This window comes from Manis pentadactyla, chromosome 3 (assembly GCF_030020395.1).
Source record: "Manis pentadactyla isolate mManPen7 chromosome 3, mManPen7.hap1, whole genome shotgun sequence".
NCBI classification, from domain to species: Eukaryota; Metazoa; Chordata; class Mammalia; order Pholidota; family Manidae; genus Manis; species Manis pentadactyla.
The window spans coordinates 113501580-113522787 of NC_080021.1; the positions used below are offsets into that span (position 1 = coordinate 113501580).

General features: G+C 33.8%; 2 protein-coding genes across 15 annotated transcripts in view; one reads left to right on the forward strand and one right to left on the reverse strand.

The window, feature by feature from the left end:
* ABI1 (abl interactor 1) overlaps positions 1-15629 on the forward strand; it is a 151931-nt gene extending 136302 nt beyond the window's left edge. For 3 of the 10 annotated variants that reach the window (XM_057498311.1, XM_036920268.2, XM_057498305.1), the window contains 4 exons: positions 4105-4281; positions 7263-7349; positions 10898-11083; positions 13715-15629. In XM_057498311.1, the coding sequence (XP_057354294.1) occupies positions 4105-4281; positions 7263-7349; positions 10898-11083; positions 13715-13890 (626 nt within the window). In that variant the 3' untranslated portion in view covers positions 13891-15629. The remainder of the gene's footprint in view (positions 1-4104; positions 4282-7262; positions 7350-10897; positions 11084-13714) is intronic. The other 7 variants (XM_057498312.1, XM_057498307.1, XM_057498309.1 and 4 more) reach the window with 3 other exon arrangements.
* Positions 15630-15648: 19 nt separating this feature from the next.
* PDSS1 (decaprenyl diphosphate synthase subunit 1) overlaps positions 15649-21208 on the reverse strand; it is a 50179-nt gene continuing 44619 nt past the window's right edge. For 3 of the 5 annotated variants that reach the window (XM_036920261.2, XM_036920260.2, XM_036920267.2), the window contains 2 exons: positions 18840-18920; positions 15649-16065 (listed from right to left, as the gene is read on the reverse strand). In XM_036920261.2, coding sequence (XP_036776156.2) covers positions 15925-16065; positions 18840-18920 — 222 coding nt within the window. In that variant the 3' untranslated portion in view covers positions 15649-15924. Of the gene's footprint in view, positions 16066-18839; positions 18921-21208 lie in introns of those variants that run through there. The other 2 variants (XM_036920263.2, XM_057498313.1) reach the window with 2 other exon arrangements.

Sequence of the window (21208 nt, forward strand, 5' to 3'; positions counted from 1 at the left end):
TTCCCCTGGTTACCTTCTTATCTCTAGATTGCTAGTTTTTATACTCATTAGTTTGTAGGTGGTAATACAAAGGTTAAAATATTTAATCTAATCTATACCAATTTCTTCTGGAGAATGGCCTCTGAAGTTAAACAGAAAACAAATACAAAATAACTTTTTTGGAAATGTGAAATGTTTGTATGTTTATTTATAACCAATTAATTGTGGTTTGTGTTTGCTTAGATTTTTCTTGGAAAATTATATCAATGATTATTGAAAACTTTTTCTATTAGTAATGTCTTTTTTTTTTTAAGTGAAACTTTGTTTGGAACTCCCTGGTATATACAACAGTGAAAGTATTGGGATGAAGGTGGGGGACAGGAGGAAGAAAAATGGAAAGAAAAAAAATGTGTGGTGTGGAGTGTTCTGAGGCTTTCCTCTGGATCACAGTTTGAAAAACTCTGATGTAGCCCAGTATGTAGGGCATATGCCCTGAAACATTTTTTTTCAGTAAAATATATTTAGATTTTTTCCAAGTTGGGGGTGAGTGGATTGCGTATATAAGGAATTCCAAATATAACTCAGGATAAAACCATTCAGCCTAGGAATATACAAAAATATTGATCTAGATGGAAATAGATAATGAGATGTTTCAAATAATGGGAGTCAAGTTTCAGTTTAGGTGAAATGAAGCCATACCAGGCATATGTTTTTAAAACATTGGCACTGTACACAAGGAAAAGGGAAGCAAAAAGGAAATAACTTTTAAATTAAAAGACCATAATAATAGAAATTGTTGGCAGAAAATCCATGTAAAAAAATGCCCTTTATGTAATTAATATGTCAGGAAGATGAAAATTAAAATGCAGTGAGATACTGTTTTATATCCATTAGGTAGGTAAAAATGTAGAAATCCACTAGTACGAAACATTGGTGAGGATGTGCAGCAATAAGAAAATACATTGCTGGTTGGAGTTTATTAGTTGATACACTCATTGTGGAAAGTAATTTGTTATCTTGTCAACTTTAACAGGTTTCTACTTCAGATTTATCACTCTCATTTCTAGATATTTACCCTGAGTACTGGTTTTCCAAATATGGTTACAGGATACCCAGGGGTTGTCGAAATTTTTCTGTGGAGTTTTTCAGTCCAAACTACATACATATCATATAGTGCTGGTGCAACTGTACAAGTCACACAAGTTTATAGTGGAATTTTCCACTGTATGATAAAATCATTGCTGTGATAGCTGATGCAACATGTATTTGAAAAGATATATCAGTTTTAGTTTCTATTATTGTAATTACTTATAGCTATAATCTACCTCAACAAAAGCTTTTTGAGGTTCTCTAATTTTAAAGAGCTGAAACCACTGCCTTAGACCACTGACTTTCATAGTGTAATCCCCAGACCAACAGCATTATCATCATGGGGGAACTAGTTAGAAATGTAAATTATCAGGTCCCATTTCAAACTTACTCTAACAGGAACTGTGAGGACTGGGGCCCACCAATTATAGCAAGCCCTCCTGGTGAAATTCTCATCAACAGTGAGAACCAGTCTTCTAGGGAAACTCAGGAACCATATTTAGGAATGTTAGTGTTAATAGTAGTAGTAGTAGTAGCAGTAGTAGTAGTAGTAGTAGTAGTAGTAGTAGTAATATCAAAAATGTAGATGCAACTCTGATGTCCAATAACAAGAGAATGGATAATAAATTGTGGCATGCTTACATGAAAGTAAAGCAAAAATAAGCGATATGTTGTTACACTTACCAACATAAATGATCCTTCAAAAATAATACCAAAGGAAAAGAGTAAGCCAACAGAATACATAATCATTCCATTATTAAAGTTGGTGAATTTGCAAAATCTCTGTGTGTACTGTTTAAGGTTATATATGTTTTTAATTTAAAAAAACAAGAGTAAAGAAAGAATATTTAACAAATAACCTTTTGGAGTTTGAGATCTAGAAAGATAAGCAGAAAGCCTGTGACACTGGTAATATTCGATTTCTTGGAGCTGGGTCTTTATCCTGTTTTTATTATATATAAAAAAATATTTTTGTGTGCAAATAAATTACAGTTGGCCCTTGATCAACATCCATTTGAACTGCACAGGTTTCCTTATAGGCAGATGTTTTTTCAATAAATTTATTGGAAAGTTTTTCTTTGAGGTTTGCAACAATTCGAGAAAGCATTTTCTTTAGCTTACTTTATTGTATGAATATAGTATATAATATATGTAACATTCAAAACATGTTAATTGTGTTTCCAATAAGGTTATCAACAGCAGGCTATTTATTAGTAAAGTTTTTGGGGAATCAGAAGTTATGGGGGGGGGTTCATGCCCCTTAACTCCTGAGTTGTTCATGAGTTGGTTTTTGTGTGTGTGTGTGTAGCCATTTCATACAATTATGTATCTGTATATATGTAACATGTATATATGTTTGTTTATATATAACATGTAATTATATGTTAATCATATACCCATTGGCATTTTTTATTTCATAATAAAATACTAAAGTATAATCATAGTTGGAAGTGCTAAATAGTTGGTGTTCACTTTTAGACTGCCAAGAATAATAACTCAGATATCATTTACCTTTTATACAAATCAGTGAAATATAAAAATTTTTTTTTAGAGATTTCCATTAAAAATGGTTAAAGAGTTATTTCTAAACCTGCGGTTATTTCTAAACCTGCGGAAAGGTTATTTCTAAACCTGCGGAAAGTCTAGTTGCCCAAAATTTCTTATTTACAAAGTATCTTGAATAGACTACTATTTTTTAAATGTGTGTCTATTTAGAAAATGAGCATGTAGATGACTGAAATTATTAGTGATAACCTATGGCTTGGGAGCTCCAAAATGTTAAATATTAGCATGTATTTTAATGAGCAACCTCTGCTGTATAGGTATGTCTACTGACTTGTATGACCTCTAGGAGAGGTTAGACACCTGAATGAAAATAATCTAGAATGCTGTCTTTTTACTTAGTCATGGTTAGATGTTTGGGTGGGCAAAGAAGATAATATTAATCCTGAAGTTACCTTTGGAAAGTATATGTAACTTTAGAGGCTTTGAACTTTATTAACCTTTTAAATATTAAACTTCTGAAATGTTTATAAAGATGACATTAAATAAAATTTGAAGTATTATTAATACTTTAGTCAGTTTAGATAAGCATGATAGTTTTAAAAAAAGTTGCTTTGGGTGTAGTATGGAGAAAAACCCTCCAAGTATAGAGAAATATAATGGATTTTCTACACAAAGTTGCCTTAAAATGTTCATAACTCTACATTCTAAAATTTTTTGTCAGTTACAAAATTTTAAATGATAAGGAAAGATGATATTCTTAAAAGTTTGGAGATACATAACAAATCTCACATAACATGTAAGTGCTTTGAAACTAGAAATTGTGTCTCAGAAAAATAATTCTACTATAATATGCGTTGGTAATAACTAATAAAACATTCAAATAAATGTAGTATATGTAGAAATATGTTTAACTGTTTAAATTTTATAATTTAACTTGGATTTGGTTGGATAGATTCTTATACTGTCCTTCTGAAGATTTGGCAACAGAAAGGAAGAAGTTTTAAACCAGATACTAATATATTCACATCTAAAAACTGATGCTTTCCACCTCAGATCTTTGGGAACTCATTTTGTTGGAGAGACACAGTTTACATATAAAAGCTATGCATTGTAAAATGATACAGAAAAAAATTATACTAGCAAAATACCATTTGGGATTATGATAAATTAGAAGGTTTCAGAATGGTACTTAATTACTTCAATTTTAAGTATTGTTTTTTGAGTATTTTTATATTTTTTGTATTTTATTTTGAGTATTTTAAGTATTTGTATTATATTTTGAGTATTTTAAGTATTATTATATGAAGAATAATAATTACTTCAGCATTCCACACAGTTTTCCTTATGTTTTGTGACTTCAGAGATAGAGCTATTTGTATTTTATCTTTACTTTTCTCTTTATTTTGTTCTTTGGGCTTTGAAAAGTAATAAATATTTCTTACAGAGAGTACCCCCGTTTTTGTTCTGCCATTGGAAGTGACATAAAAATGCTCAAGTTCTTTTTTGGTTGCCTTTAACTAATTCTTTTAGCAGCCCCGGGCTCAGCTCCTGGTTCCCAGTATGGCACAATGACCAGGCAGATTTCTCGACACAACTCTACCACTTCCTCGACATCTTCTGGTGGATACAGACGAACTCCCTCTGTGACTGCTCAGTTTTCTGCTCAGCCTCATGTTAATGGAGGCCCACTTTATTCTCAGAATTCAAGTAAGCTGTGCTTTGCAGGCATACAGCAACAGTGGAGCTCCTTTTGAAGGAAATTATTTGAAACCATTACTCTTGCCAGTGATAGACAACAATTGAAAACATGCTGTTTCATGTTTATTTTTGCTTTAGGAAGTTAGTCCTTGAATCATACCATTTTAAAAATAGTACTTTCTCCCTCAAAATTGCAGACTTGCCAAGTCTATTTACATATTAAAATTTAACTGATAATTTAGTAATATTTTTGTTACTGTAAGTAGAACTGGAGGAAAAAAACATTAATTTAATATGGATGAATTTGTTTATTGGTATGTTTGAGAAAGTTCAATAATGGTAAAACTAAAACAGTTGTGAAAATTTTTCCTATACAAAATTGCTGGCTATCACTTTTAAGCTTGTTAACCTGTACTGAAATGAGTTCAAAATCATTAAAAAACACTTGTGAGCCTGCTTATTCTGTCTCTAATAATTGTAACATGGGAGGATTTTCTTTTGTTTTCATTCTGTTCACCTCAAATTGCACATCTCAACACTAACTGCAATCAATGTTTAAAGGCTGAGAAGATTAGAAAGAAGTTTTGGCATTAAAAAGTCAGGAAGTTTGAATTGCTTAGGGTGGTCATTAATTCACTTTATATATTAAGATGCTTAATTCAAAAAGGAAAAAAAGATAAATCTGAAAATGACCCTATTGTCCTGTATTATTGACACAGTGATCACTGGGCAGACTGAAATACTGTCCCATGTGGCTTTTGTAGCAACTTTCTAAAGATACATGTTATATTTGCTTACCTAAAAACACTGAATACTCCATGTTTACAAAGGAAGCTGGGTTTAATTTTAAGTTATTTATAATGCATGTTCTGAACATGTATTTTAAAGCAGAGCTAAGGAGAACGTTCTCTTTTTTTAAATTTTATAGTTAGAGATTATTTGTGGTTCTAGCAAAAATAACTCTTAAGAATTGAGAAATATTTCAGCAGAAATGAATGTCAGAATTCACAGGTAATCCCTAAATTTATACAGCCCTTTTCCACAGTAAAATTTTATCCAAGCTACTAAGAAACGTTGCCAGTTAGAACTTCACCTCACATTTCCCCTGGTCTCCTTTTGATTTTGAAGGATAGTGAGCATCTAAATATTCCACAGATTATCTGGTTATTAACCTTGCTAGTTTCGTGAACTTTTAATTTTTTTTTCATATTCTGTGTTTTTAGATCCCATCTTTACGTTCTTTTTCTTTCCCTAGGACTTTTAGTTTACTCTGCATACAGGATTTTTGGTGATTCTTCACCTAATACATGTTTGTGTAGTTTTATTTTAACAGTCTTGGAAGGGTAGCATATTCTCAAGACGTTTTCATTACTGAATGTCAATATATTTTGGCTGTTGTAAAGTAAATTTGGCCTCAGATTTTAAATATGTTAATATGTGTTGTCAAATTAATTATCCTTCAATCTGAGTTACTGTTGGTGTTGTAGCAGTAGTACTATGTAAATGTTTTTAGTGTTTTGATGTGCATATTTACCCTTCTGTCTAAATGTGGTGGTAATGATTAGTATTGTCTCAGCATAGCTTTTTTTTTTCTTTATGTACTAACCAGCATGTCTAGTTACTAAGGGTTGTTTCTTAAATAATTTTTTTAGGTTTGTGAGAGTTTTTTGTTTTTTTTTTAACCAAAACCTACAACATTTTATTTAAGAGCCTTCTATATACAGAGTATCAGTGAATGAGGACAACTTTCATAGTGAAGTGAGTTATTTTTAGCATTACAATGAGTATTAATACACATATATTGCTTTAAGTTATTGCTTCTTTAAACAGTGAACCCCTTTCATATTTTTATCTTGGTAATTGTAGATTGTAGATTGGATGAATTGAAACAACCTTTTGGTTAAATGACCCTTTTATTAATAAATTATTTTCCTCTGTCAACTTAATGTTAATAGAAGACTACCAGTAAACTGAATTTTGTGATCTATTCTTATTGACTTTTTCTGAGTACTGTTTGGCCATTACATCTCATTCAAATGAGATAGAGTGGTAAACATATTAATGTTCACTTCTAGTTTAACAATTTTTAATACATTGTTGCCCACATGAGCATTTGGTATCAATTTCCTATAAATTGTGTCCTTTCCAGAAAGAAGTTGGAGTATGTGTCCAGCTACCTGATGATTTGTTAGGATACTTGATCTAACAATCGGTTAATAGATTATGCACTTACTTGCATACAGTAATTTCTATTTCAGAACAGTAATCAAAGAAGGTCACTTTTGAAAAAGCTTATCCCATGAAACTCAGTGCACAATTAACATGGTATGTGGAACACTCTTATTCCTTGTAAATTTAGGAGTGATGTTTTTAAAAGTAAAATTGTCAACTTCAAAAAATAATAATAACCTTGTTTCACAAACAAGGGTTTTCCTGGAGAGCTGTGCAAATTTAGATATATAATAACTTTTTTAAAGGAAACCTGTGAATAATATTTATATGTGGAACACACAGTTATTCCACATTTGTTTTATTTCAGTTCCACTTGACAACATTACCTTAAAGGTAATTACCATTAAGATAGACAACAGCAAAGATAAAATATCCAGGACCTCCTTGGTATTTCAGTTAATCTACTTTTTAAAAGTCTCTCCTTAGAATTTGAAAATTTCATTGCATTAAAGTGAATGTGATAGTAAATTTAAATCTTCCCCAAGCAATATAACTGCACGATTAAACTAAGTGTACTTGGGTTTTTGTAAATAAAATTAACCAGTTGGCTAAGCACAACTCAGCTTTAGGTTTGCTCTTGAGCAATGAACTTAGAGAAGGTTCTGCAGGTTTTTGTTTTGTTTTGTTTCATTTGCAAACTGTTCTTTGCATACTTACGTTTGTGGTCCTTGTAACTGACTTCTGCTTTTTGTTTGTTTCCTTTCCTTTCCTTTATCTGTTTTACTTCCCCCATACTGTGTTGTTTCCATTGCTACCAGTTTCCATTGCTCCACCCCCTCCCCCTATGCCTCAGTTGACTCCACAGATACCTCTCACAGGCTTCGTGGCCAGGGTGCAGGAAAACAGTAAGTTTGGAAAAGCTGAGCTATCAAAGGGTAGAGGCTGCCTTCTTATAGCATGCATGGCTGATGAGTCATCATTTTCCTTTTATTGAGAAGCTAATCTGATCTTGAAAAATAGGTGCAGATATGTTACTGAAACTGAAGAGCACGGTCTTCAGTTTTTTCTCGTATGCATGATTACTGACCCATATAAATTTGAAAACTGCATTTTCTTACATATTTACATGATCTCTAAAACATGAAATCTGATCTTCATAGATTCTTAAGGAAAGCATAATCAAACACAAAAGTTCAGATGCTGTGTTATTAGGAGAATTAGAAAACGTTTTGTTTTCTATTGTCCTCTTACTCAATTGGGACAGTTTTTTTTTTCCCAATCAGTTAGAAAAGAGTATTTGGAAAAAGCTCTGTAGCCTCAGATTTTTAAACTTTAGTAATTTTGAACCTCTGTAAAGATTCATTGTTAGGATAAAAATGAATCAGCAAGAAGAAGTAAACTGCATCCATGCTATATGTCCATTTTAAGATGATAATTGATGTAGGGACCTCTTCATGTTTTGGCTGCATGTAGCCCCCTGAGGATGGTTCTTGAATGTGCTCATCTGTCAGTCTTAGGTCTTCTCTGAAGGAAGGTCAGGCTCAGTGATTTTTGGAAATTCTTTTGAATGTATGGATTTAATTTGGATAGAGTAGTTTATATTACTACCTGATTATTTTGAGGTTCTGGAAAATGTAAAATCCTAACTGCATGATCATAATGAATGTTATTTGGCGAAATGAAAAATACCACTATTACTGAATTATATTATGCCAAAGCAGTTGTTGAGATTAACATGGTAAGTGGTCTAGTAATTTACTTCATTTGGGACCAGCACCATGCAAATAAATCTCAGAATGGCCTGAATAAATTTAACCCTTTTGAATAGCCCATTTTTCAGGAAAATACATTGTGGCAGATTCCATTGTTCAGCTTTTACTGACCCTGTTGTGTTACTCCCCACATTTCCTTGCTTCCTTCAGTCAAATACTTGTTTATTCAGTGTCATGTGCTAGGCTCTGGGAAGAATATAAATAGTCTGATTAAAGTCCCTCCCGTTGAGAAATGTATGATTTCATGGGCTTTTTATAAAACACTGTAGTTTTCAGAATGTTGAAGTTTCTGAGTGTAAATTATCCTTTTAACATTTGTTTGAAAACTATGTTTAAACATACAGAAATAAGAGTCTTAATTTTAAAAATAAGTAAATGTGCGTAAATTGCTGGTCCTTAATGCTGTAAGAACTTAAAAATTAAGCCTGCAAGAGTTTAAAAACTTAGCCAGTTCAACCTTTTGAACTGCCTTAGAGCCAAAAATGTTTAGGAAATATTTTTAGCCACTATAAACATCCATTTAATGGGTCTAAAGCTCATTGACTATTTTGGTAATTTTTAAAACACTCATTATTTTCAATAATGTACATAATTTTAGGCATGCATGGTCTTTGCTAAAGAAGCCCATGGTACATTTTTTAGTTCTTTTCCCCCAAACATATCAACTTGAGTCATTTATTCTCCTTGTGCTGCAGAATGCCCAACTTTATTTGGTATATGTTTTCTTTGAAAGCATCTTAGGAAGATTGGTGATAAACTACATACTAATATCTTATATGTTTAATTAAGTACAAATTTTCTGTGTTCTTTTTTCTCTTAAATAGTTTCTAATGGCCCTCAGTTGATGATAATGAATGCATGTAGCAGTTAACCTGTTAGTTATAATGTGTTTCAGTTTAAGACATGAGCCTCTTTAAATTTAAAAGTCAGCAGTGTGTTTACATCCGTTTATGATTAACATCAGAAAGCATTTTTCAACCTACACATGGTGTTAGACAATGTATTATGCACAGAGAATTATATTGACCGGACTGCCGTCCCTGTGTGTATAATTTGAAGATAAGTCAGTGTAGATTCACAGACAGCAGTTGGACATAAAAACAATTGAGTGAAAACAATAAGCCAGTAAGTTATATATAAATCAAGTATACATAACTTGATTTAGGATATGAGCAATGGTTCTTAGATGTCAGGATCGATTCATACCCAGTTTATTCTCTCAATAATAAAAGAAAGCTTTATGAGAAGGTACGGGCAAAAATAAAATGGGTTCAGCCATTCAATGGAAAAGTAAGTTATAGACCTGTTTGATAGCTATCAGAATGAACATAACCATGCAGGATTTGTTTTCTAATAGTCTTTTTCATCCCTCAACAGGATAAAATAGAAATGACAGAATTGAAGTGGTTATAGAAGTAGGGCTTTTATTTGCATATGCTTTAAATCTGGATCCCTTGGTTGTATTCTCAGCACCTTATTCCAAATAGGGTGGAGTAAACTTTAAAACCTGTATTACAAATAGATTATGCCTGCTTTCTTTGATCATATTAAGTAGTCCCAGAAATTGGCATTTGAGTTAGATGTTGGTATTAAGAATTTCTCCCCTGAAGATACTATATAATTCCTCTTATCAGGGGTCTTTAGTTCTTTAAGGAATTTGTGGATCAGAAATTTAATTATTAGTTGTGTTCCAGCCTTGAATTCCTTAATATTTGGAGCATTTGTTATCTGGTTTTATAATAGTTAAGTGAGCACTGACATTTTCTCATTTCACTCTTTATATGTTTACATACATATTAAATTACATAACAGCCATCTAGAATTTGAGGTAGGAGTCATTTTTACTGTCTTGCATGGTATAAGTTCCTTTTTTTAAAAAAATTTCATCTTCCTGCAATAGTTTATTTTTAAAATGTTTGTTGTGGGTGTATTCTAAGAAAATTGGATCTTTTGGATTAGGCTTTCCCTTATCCCATGCTTATGTTTTATTGTCATTAATGCAAAAATCTTAGCTTGCTTTCTATATTAAAAACATTATGAATGCATACACTTCAAAAAATCTTTCTGCTAGCTTAGAATTATTTATTTTACCTTAAAATTTAAATAGAAAACCTACACATAGGAGCACACCTAATACCACAAACTTTTCTTTTTTCCCAATTAAAACAAATAAAAATAAACAAATATATACGCACCAGAGACTTGTCTCAGGGGACCTAAAGATAACTAAAACACCATATCACGACGTGAATATGCACTGTGAATGGTTATCAAACCATTAATGTAATTTTATTAATAGCATTGACTGTAGTCCAAATGACAAACGTGATAAGGCTTATTTGGGGGGTCGGCTAATTAAAGAGTGATATTTGTTCTGACCTGCTCCTTAGAATAAGGAAATTTATTTACTCCTATAGTCCTTGCAAAAAGAGACGTTGTCTCCTAACTCCCTGCATTCATTAATTTGTAGTACTTCCTAATACCCTTATTGTGCTTATTTTATTATTACAAAATTATTAAGATTTGTAGAAGCTTTAACACTCAAAGCTTTTATTTCTAATCATTGCATGTTTTACTATAGTGCATGCTATATATGACTTAGAGCTTTCTTGAATTCTGTTAACTCAGGAATTTTCTTTAGTTTAATTTCTGATTCAAATTAAATATCTGAATTTCTTTAGTTGCTGATAGTCCAACTCCACCACCCCCACCTCCACCAGATGACATTCCCATGTTTGATGACTCTCCACCTCCACCTCCACCACCTCCAGTGGATTATGAAGATGAGGAGGCTGCAGTAGTTCAGTATAATGATCCATATGCAGATGGAGATCCTGCTTGGGCCCCCAAGAATTACATTGAGAAAGGTAAGATACAGTCATTGAATTGGTGTAAGTCAGATAACCTAATTATAGAATTTTAGAGCAATAAAAAAATCTAGTCCCGTTTCTGAACCTTTTGAATAGCTTTACCAGCTAAGATGATTTAGTTAAGCATTAATCCCTATATGTTCCCAATATAAAGAGAGGATTCTTTATTTTTTTAATTAAAAGTATATTATAATGTTAGATGAGCTGTTTTCAAATGATACGCTTCCTGTAGGAGATTTACTTGTCTGTCTGCATTTTGTAGATGAAACAACTAAGGCACAGAAAGAAGTCAGATGACTTACTGATGTCACATAATTAGTAAAGATTTAAAACAAAATTTCTAAGCTCTTACAATAAAATTAGAAACCTTTCATATTTAAATGTTTAAAAATGTATTGGGGTGGGGAGGGAGGGAGAAGGGGATTGAGGGGTATTATGTTTAGTACACGTGGTGTAGGGGATCACACGGAGAACAGTGTAGCACAGAGAAGGCACATAGTGGATCTGTGGCATCTTACTACACTGATGAACAGTGACTGCATTGGGGTATGGGTGGGGACTTGATAATATGGGTAAATGTAGTAACCACATTGTTTTTCATGTGAAACCTTCATAAGAGTGTATATCAATCATACCTTAATAAAAATAAGTAAAAAAAATGTATTGGGACATCATGAGAAAAAGCTTGATTAAGGTTTTTGATGTACATGATCTTGTAAAAGAAAAGATAATCACATGATTTCATTTCATAAAATTATGTATAACTCCAACGTACAAATTTACCTAAATTGCCTGACATTTACTATAATTATCTATTAAGAAATGGTGGGAAAGAAACAAATCCTGTTTTTAGAGTTAATTTGCTTTTTCCCCTCCAATTCTGTGCTATTTTAAAATCTGTATTTGTGTGGCATTCTGAAAAATGCTTGTAATCTGTTTGGTCACATTTGATTGCCTTTGAAATGTACTCCCTTCAGTTGGCTTTATTGGATTAATGGATTTTAAGCAAGTAGCTATAGCTCTTGAGATGTGTGGCATATTCTCCTGCCTTTGTGTTGAATACATGGCTACAAGTAAATTGACTACTTTCCTTTTTCATGTTTTAAGCAGTAAATATTAGACATATTGTTCAGAAAGTCTTGAATATTTTACATTTAGATTCTCATGTACCTTCAGATAGAGGTATGTTGTAATTATTATAAGCGTGATAAACTTGAGACTTCTTGAATTGCTTTTCCCTGTATTTTCTGGCTTGAAAAAGCAAATTTAAGTAACTAGTGAAGTGGGACTATTTATATATAAGTTGACAAATTTGGGAATGATACAGTGAGACTTTCTACTAGCTTTATATACACTTGGCAACAAGGCAGGATTAAGAAATTTATCTTCACAAGTTGAAATAATGAGTCTTAAACCTGGGGTCATCACATATTTTTTTGTGAAAGACCAGCTTAAGTTTTTTTTTTTTTTTAATTAAGGTACCATTGATACACAATCTTATGAAGGTTTCACATGAGCAACATTGTGGTTTCAACATTCACCATATTATCAAGTCCCCCCCACACACCATATCACAATCACTGTCCATCAGTATAGTAATATGCTACAGTCACTACTTGTCTTCTCTGTGCTATACTGCCTTCCCTGTGATCCCCCTACATTATGTGTGCTAATTATAATGCTCCTTAATCCCCTACTCCCTCCCTCCCCACCCGCCATCCCCACCCCCTTCCCTTTGGTAACTGCTAGTCCCTTCTTGGAGTCTGTGAGTCTGTTGCTGTTTTGTTCCTTCAGTTTTGCTTTGTTGTTATACTCCACAAATGAGTGAAATCATTTGGTATTTGTCTTTGGCCAGATTAAGTATTTTTAACCTTTATAAAATTGAGGTATAATTGACCTAACATTAGTTTCAGGTGTACAGTGTTAACTTCGCTGGCCATACAGTCTCTTGTCACAACTATTGTAGTTGAAAAGCAGCCATAGACAATACACAAATGAGTGGATGTGACCAGGTTCCAATAAAACTTTATTTACAAAACAGGTAATGTTTTAGATTTGGCCATGGGCCATTGTTTGCTGACCACTTAGTCTAAATCAGTGAGTTGAGATTTAGGATTATGTTAAAAGCTTTTAATAATCTTCTTTATGAATCACATGATGAATAAAACCTGGTTTAATAGGATTTCAGTTGAATATATTAACCAGCAGTATTAAGTGTATTTTCATATTAGGTATCTTGTGTTGTTTTTTGGTTTACTGACTGGCTGTGTAGCTTAGCCCAATAGTCATTTTCAAAAATGTTGTTTTTCATATGGTTACTACTTAGTTGATATTTGAACAAATGAAACATCTAGTAAATCCTAAAATTCAGAGATCCTTCTTAAATAGATTGGTAGACTCTACTGACTTATCTAGTCTAATCAGATTGTCAAGTTAGCCCTAAGACCAAGCAATGATTTAGGCACATGGTTGGCCACTGCCCTACCTATGTTTATCAGTGTAAGAATTTAAAATATTCATAGAAATAGTTGGTTTGTTATACTATAGATTTTAATTGACATTACATTTAAAAACTTAAAATGTTGGATATAGTGCACTCACGTGATACTTCAACTCTTTTCTCCATAGTTGTGGCAATATATGATTATACAAAAGACAAGGATGATGAGCTATCGTTTATGGAGGGTGCAATCATTTACGTAATAAAGAAGAATGATGATGGCTGGTATGAAGGAGTCTGCAATCGAGTGACTGGTCTGTTCCCTGGGAACTATGTTGAATCAATCATGCACTATACTGATTAATTTTTTTTTTTTTTTTTTTTGCTTTTAAAGTAGGTTATTATTACTCAGTCATACTGTGGGACTATTACGGTTAACAAAATTGTCTTCAAATGTTCCCATATTTTTAGGACATGCTCTTTTATTAGTATAATTGAATGTCTACCTATAAGCATACATCTTTGAGGCAGTTTGTGTATTGCTAAACAGCAATTTATACAAGAGGCTGTCCACAACTGATTATGCTTTATATACTTACTTACATTGTTAACTTTATGACCAGCCTAAATATTGTGGGGGTGTAGGGTATAATATTTAACAAATGATTCCAATTGTGCCATTACATGTTTCAGTGCAGCATGGTTACTAATGCTATGTCAGACTAATATTAAAATCAGAAAACTTAAATGCTGGTGCTGGTCATGCTTTTTAGACTCTCATTCTTGAAATATACTATTTGTTTAAAGCATGCATACAAATTTATGTATTGAAATATACTTTAAAAATCCAAGATGCTTCCAGTTTGTGTAATATTTACTTGGAGTACTCATACTTAAATCTGTTGAAATGAATTGAGTCTCTGAGGGTCTCTTTGTGAAACAAAACTAACAAAAAAGGGGTTATCTGTAATGTGGGTTATTTGTACCTAGGTTTTTTAATGAGTGAATTTGCATTATAAATTTTTTCCATTCATAAATAAGTGAACAAAAGGTTTTTGTCCTTTCCTTCACTTGTTTGCTTTAAAAAATAAATAAAAGACACTGATTTATTGCTAATTTGGTTCTGTTTTCTCAATATATTATCCTGGGAAAAAATTTTAGCCTTATCTCAACCTGTCCCAACAGCAATGGCTGATTTTTGCAGATTTAAGACCTGAGATGGTCATTTACAAGTCAGTAGACTAAATCCTTTTCTAAAGTAACTTTTCAATGCTGAGAAAATGTGTCCAGAGTGTGCACATTCTGTAAGTAAAATTCCCAAGGATTGCTGAGTCTGTTTTCCAGTGGACTGTTGTATACTGGTTCAATGAAAGGAAATTATCTTTTACATATTTTTTTTGTAGAAGTGGGTGCAGCTGATTTTTGAATAGGCACTATTTAACCCATTACCTGGCACTAACAACATAAAAGGATTTTAAAAATTACAAAATTGGGAAAAAAGATGGGTCATATAGTAATTGGTGAGCAGGGATATATCTGACAATAGATTTGTATTATCTTTTGACATAATTGAAATGCAATACATGCACTTTGTCTCCTTTTAATCTGAGGGTTTGAGGGATATTGTTCTCTTGTGTATAGTTCTATATTGCCTAGAATATTATAGAGCACTCGAATGTGGGTTTTTGTGTATTGAAGATTTGTTTGGATTTCACATCAGTTATGTATTGGCCGTTAGACTTTAAACAGCATAGTAAATGGTAAGACTAGTGCAAAACATTTATTTCTGAAAATTAAAGACCATTATTGCTACCAACTCAATGTGACTGTTGCATATGCATTCTCCCTGTTAATTTTAAACATGATTTCAGTACCACCAGTGACCAGTTAGCAACTTTCATTTTTCCAAGTGGAATGTTCTCTTAGTTTTGTGTATATAACCTGTTGTCTAAATTTTATGTATAGTCTTTTATAATAAACCATTCTCCTATATGAAATTTTGGATACTGTTAAAACCTAATGTGGACTAAAATGTAGACTTCACGGTTTTGTGACCTTTACTCCTATGGTGAAACAAGATAAACCATTTGAATTTTAACATTATTTATTTCTGTAATGGCTTTACATGTGGATATTAACAGTGTAAACAATACCACATAAAACCATCAAGATACCTCAACTAGAATTTACAGAACTAGAATGACAGATACAGATGCTTTAATTACATTTAAAAAGTTTTCTGAAAAACTTTGCCAATAAAAAAAAAAATTTGCCCACCAGTAAGGTTGAAATGATTTTTTAAAATTTTTGGTTATCTGCACATGAAGCATAGTATATTCCGCAAAATACTTTAGGCACAGTCTGGTAAAATAGCTGCCAGAAACAAGAGAAAGAATTGTCATTTATCTCTTGTGAGCACAATTTCTGAAAGTTGAATGAGGGCATCTCTTTCTGGGGATGGTCGAAGCTTGCTGATCTCTCTCACTGCTTCGTGGCAGTGCCGCTGGGCGAGGTAGGCTGTTTGCTGCACACCATCACTCTGTGGGTACAGAACAGATGCACGTCACCTGCTGGATCAGCTCTGAAATTCCTACTGTGATGAATTAGAACATACTTCTAGATCAGGTTAGTAAATGGCCAAACTGTGTTTCTGATGTTCTCGCTCCAACTCATAGTTCTGGCTTCTGTGGCCCACTTCTTTTGAGGTCCTTTTCTCAGACGGAAGCAAATTTTTATTCTGTTAGCATACAAAGCACCTAACTCAGTATCAAGTGCTAATTTCCCTTTTAGTTTTTTTTTTAAGTTTATATATATATAAAAATTCATAAGTGAAAAATCTGAAGTGAAAGCTTAAAAACAACATATACATAATGAAGGTACAGACGAGGTTATAATGATGTTTCCTTCCTCCAAAGGCACCAGCTATTTTTGTTGGTTTTACTGTATCGATTTTAGTTACTATCTATTGCTTTTTTGCTAAGAAAGATGAGGATTTGGTCCACTTAATGCTTCCTAATTTGATTATCATATTTGTTCTTCTGTTGATGATGACCTCTGTCATGATGTAGCACCAACTTCTGAGTTTATCTGGTATGTGTAGAGGATAACAGTGCTTCTGTTCTTCCCTCTCACTCTACCTTTGCACTGTAGAGATTTGCATCCTATTCTGTACCCATGTTTTTATGTTGGCTCTTTGTAAAAGCTGAACGCTAATACTATTTCCATGATGTAAAAATATTTATAGCAGAATCAAGTCATATAGTGTAATTTGATAGCCTTCTCCATGGTTCAAGTTAATGATCCCTTTGTCTCAATATTCCTAATAGGTTGAAAGGCTGCTGACTTTCTATACTTTAGCAATTGACACAAAATATGACACACTTTTGTTTGTTATGCCTTATTGTATAGGAGCCCTCTTCTGAATGTAACTGCTTCTCCTCCTCTTTGGGAAAGGAGCTTCTATTTCCTGACAGTCCAGTGCCGTAATCGTTATTCGGTACAGACTCACTGCTTTCTAGCTCTAATGTATGACTGCAGTCCCGGCGTGATTTCTCAGTCAACTCTTTGGTCCTTTCCACTGGTTTTAGTACCTACATCTTTCTCTTTCTTGGTGTTTCCACATTTTTGCCAAACATCCAAACCTTACCCAGAAAATGTGTTTAAAAATTAATTTTTTAGTTCTTAAGTGTGATAATGACCTTTGCCTTCATATTTAATGGGTGGTTTGATTAGATATGGAATTTTAGATTTAAAATATATCCTTATCATTTTGAAGTCTGTGCTTACTGCCTTCTAGCATCCAGTGTTTACAGTGAGCCAGTTTTTATCTCTTCCTTCTCTAGGTGACCGGTTTTTTCCTTTGATTTTGTTTTTTGATTCTCTTTCTCAGATATTTGTTACATGATTATACTGATCCTCTTATGAGCTTTTTTCTTCCCTTGCTGTTTACATTTTACAATATTTCCTCAATTTCACATTCCAGTCCTTCTTTTGGAGTTAGTTTTTCACAATTGTTTAAAATTTCTTAATTTTCATTCTTACTGTTTAAAAAAAAATACTGTCCTTCCTGTTCTTGTTTTATGAATGCACTATTTTTTAATCCTATTTGTATCTTTCCTATTTGTTTATTTTGGTCTTACTCTTTTTCATTCAGCACGTTTAATCATATATTTAGTAATCCTACTAAGTAAGTAAATCCTAGCTGTCCATATTTCTGTTTAATGAGGGATTAGGGATTAGGAACTCTGTGGGTGAAGGGGAGGCCAGAACGTTCACATCTTTGGAAAATTTGTTTAGAAAACATTCCTGTGCATGTTTTTCCTAAGTGCATTTCCGTCTAGACCTGATGGAACCTCACTGTTTTGTGTAAAAGCGACAATTTCTCTCTTTTCAGTCCCACTGGAGCCTTCAGTAGTAACATTTCTGACACCAGAACTTCTCCCAGGCATACCAGCTTCTTTACCAGCTACAGTCCTCTCTCAGACTGAGCTTTTAATAGTACTGCCAAACTACTCTCCAAAAAGGTGGTACCCCATATCAGATTACTGACTAATAGCATAGAGCATGGGATAAAATACTTCCTTTGAAGGGGTTTTGCTTTTTGGAAATCTGGAAGATAATTATTTAGGATTCTTTGAAGTTTGAACATTTGCATACTAAAAATTGCTCGCTGCATCTCATTCATTAGGTCTGTTGGCTCCAAATGACTTTGGATTTGGATCTTGGGAACAGGTTATTCTCAATAGTCATGAAAACTGGAAAAACACAAAAAGATCTGGCTTCAAAAGAAAAGTGAGGATACATGGCAATATAGCTGAATATAGGTGCATAGCCTCTGAAGGTAAAACAGTTTAGTAGGCCTATGTTGGTTTAAAAGTTTTTTAAGTTACCTTTTCTTTAGTCACATAGCAGTTATATATGGACTAGGAAAGACCAATTTTGAGTAGGCTATTCTAATAGTCGAGCTGTGGCCAGGATGAGGAGGCAAGGCTGGGTGCCTGGGAGAACAATGATGTTACTGATGGGTGTGGAGAAGACTGGTTCCAAACCCATGGGTCTCGGCCCTGACTACACATTAGGATCACTTGGGTGGTTTTCAAAAAAATATTAATGTCCAAGCTCTACCCAAGACCTTTTAAATTAGAATCCCTGGGAAGAATTGTAGAAGAAAAATGAAATTTTTTTTCTGTTTTTTCAAATCTAGAATTGACCAAACTTGGTCTTGTATCTAAAACTTAATGTCACATTATTTGTGTGAAGAATTTTTCCACACTGTACCTGCTGTTGCCCTTTTTCTTTTTAAAATAATCTTACCTGTAATACATATTGTCGAGCTCTGTCCACATCTCCTGGCAGACTGAACCGTCTCATTATCATAGCATTCATTTCTGGAAACTAACAAAATCTGTTTATTGCTCTTGGGAGAATCAAATATTTTAACACTAATTTATAACAATAGGGAAAAGCAAAAAGGTTATTAAATGTTTAGATGATGTGGGGGAACAGTAAATTGTAGCAGTTAGAGAAGCAGAGCTAAGAGATGCCCAGTTTCCATGCCAGGGACTGAGCTGGTACACAGGAGAGGCAGCTGTTGATCCTTATCCATTCTGATGTTTTGTTTTTATCGTTGGTCCAGCACTGACTAAGAAAGAGGAAAGGAACAGAGTACACCTCTTTAAAAACCCTCATTGGCTTTTCAGCTCTCAATCTTCTCAAATTGCAGCAGAACCACCAGAGGCCTGTTGGACCTCTCCCAAAGCTGCTAATTCAGTAGGGGTGGGGCCTGAGTTTGCATATCTAACAGGGCCCCTGGTGATACTGAATCTGCTGGTCTCTGCCCACACTTCCAAGAGTCACTGGCCTAGGATGAGCATGGGAATTAGGCATTCTCCTTTTAGTACTACATTGAGTGACATTGGAAAGCTACTGCGGTTTCCAAGCAGAGAGCACTAGGAGCAGAGTGCTGCCTCAGCAGCTGGTAGGGCGGATAGAGCAGTGGTACCCAATGGTTACTGAATACTGGCATCACTAGGAAAGGCTCACTGAACAGCTGCCTGGATCTGTGCCCAAAGACTGATTATATTATCTTGGGGTTTGGCCTGGGCATCAGCATTTTAAAAGCTCTCCAGATGCTTTTAATATGCAGCCAAGGTTGAGAACTAGTGAATTAGAGGAAACAAGAGATAGAGATACCAGTCAGGCTACTGGAGTAAATGAAAAAAGATCAGAGTTAAGCTGGGGGCTTAGAAGAAAACAGATACAAAATGCACTGAAGATAACAATCTATACAATACTTAGCTACAACTGAGGAGAACTGTCTCTGTTAACAGACCGAGGAAGCTAGGACACCAAATTACTTCATTTTCTAGACCCGATCTCTAGTCTGGTGCTGCTGCTGCTGAGTGAGTCCCTTAACCCCTTGGGTCCTAGCCACCTCATCATTATCTTGAGGGAGCTGGACTACATGAAGTGAATCCATGAGCTCTAACAGGCCATGGTTCCATGCAATAAGAGGTAGGATGGTATGTTTGGTCTTTGACATGTCAGCATCTACAGCAGTCGCCAGTTTTTCCCTGGCAGGGAGCCTGAAGTTGTCCTGTACCCACCGTCACAGTATTAGTCACCCCAAAAGGAGAAACAGGGCACACATAGAACGACCTCAACCAGATGACAGCAGATGAGGAATTATCAATGTTCTTTTCAGGGAAAAATATGTGTCAGAACAAAGTCCTACACATGTTGAGGTTGCTAACATGCTTATTAAGATCTGAAGAGCCAGCAACTGGTTAGTTCTTAAAAGCAGTCATTTGTTTCAGTCTTTTAAGAATAAAATAATTGAAGTTTTATAGGAAATAAATTAGAAAAGCTCAAAGGAATCAATTTTAGAGATGAAAAGTCAAATCAAGTAGGAATTTAAGTTTCTTAACACCACATTCCAAAATTGGACTTCTGAAAGGCTGTATCCTCAAAGCTGATGGATTCGGGCCCTGGATATCTGGTAAAATTACCTTATTTATGGTATAGGAGCTTTTTCTACAACACCAAGTGTGGTAAAATGTGCTGATAGGGTGGTTTCTCTGATTCCTTTTACTATAAAAAGCATTGAGAAGCAAAGTTTGAAAAAAAAAAATTTGCCCTTCAGTGTGACTACATCCTTCCTTTGAAACATGTAGTGTATGCAGTTTTAATATGCAAGTATCAAACTCTTCCCCTAGGCACATGTCCCCTTAATGTGACTTATCAAATTAGGGCCATGTCCCCTTATGTGGAGAAGAAATGAGAAACAACAGAAGAGTTGCCTGCTGGCAGATTTAGTGAGAAATAAAAAAATTTTTGTTTGCCCAGGGGCTTTTTTTAATACTAGGAAAACCACTTGTGAATGAATGAAATCCTATGAAATCTGTCTATAAGCTAACGTACAAAGGTGACCAATAAACTGTAGTGAGCTTATGGAGACAGAACTCGGGTGACTGTGCATCAGCTAGTCACAGCAATAGCACAGCTACAGGCTGACATGTAGGGTCTGGTGACTTACAAATAAAAATAAGAAAGAGAAGCAGAGGAAAGGAAAAGATCTTTTAAAGGATATTTGAGAACTAATATAATTTCACACAAAGAAAGAAAAAGATATCTCCCATTTTGTTTCTGAAGACTTTAAAATCCAACCTATATACTCTTTAAAG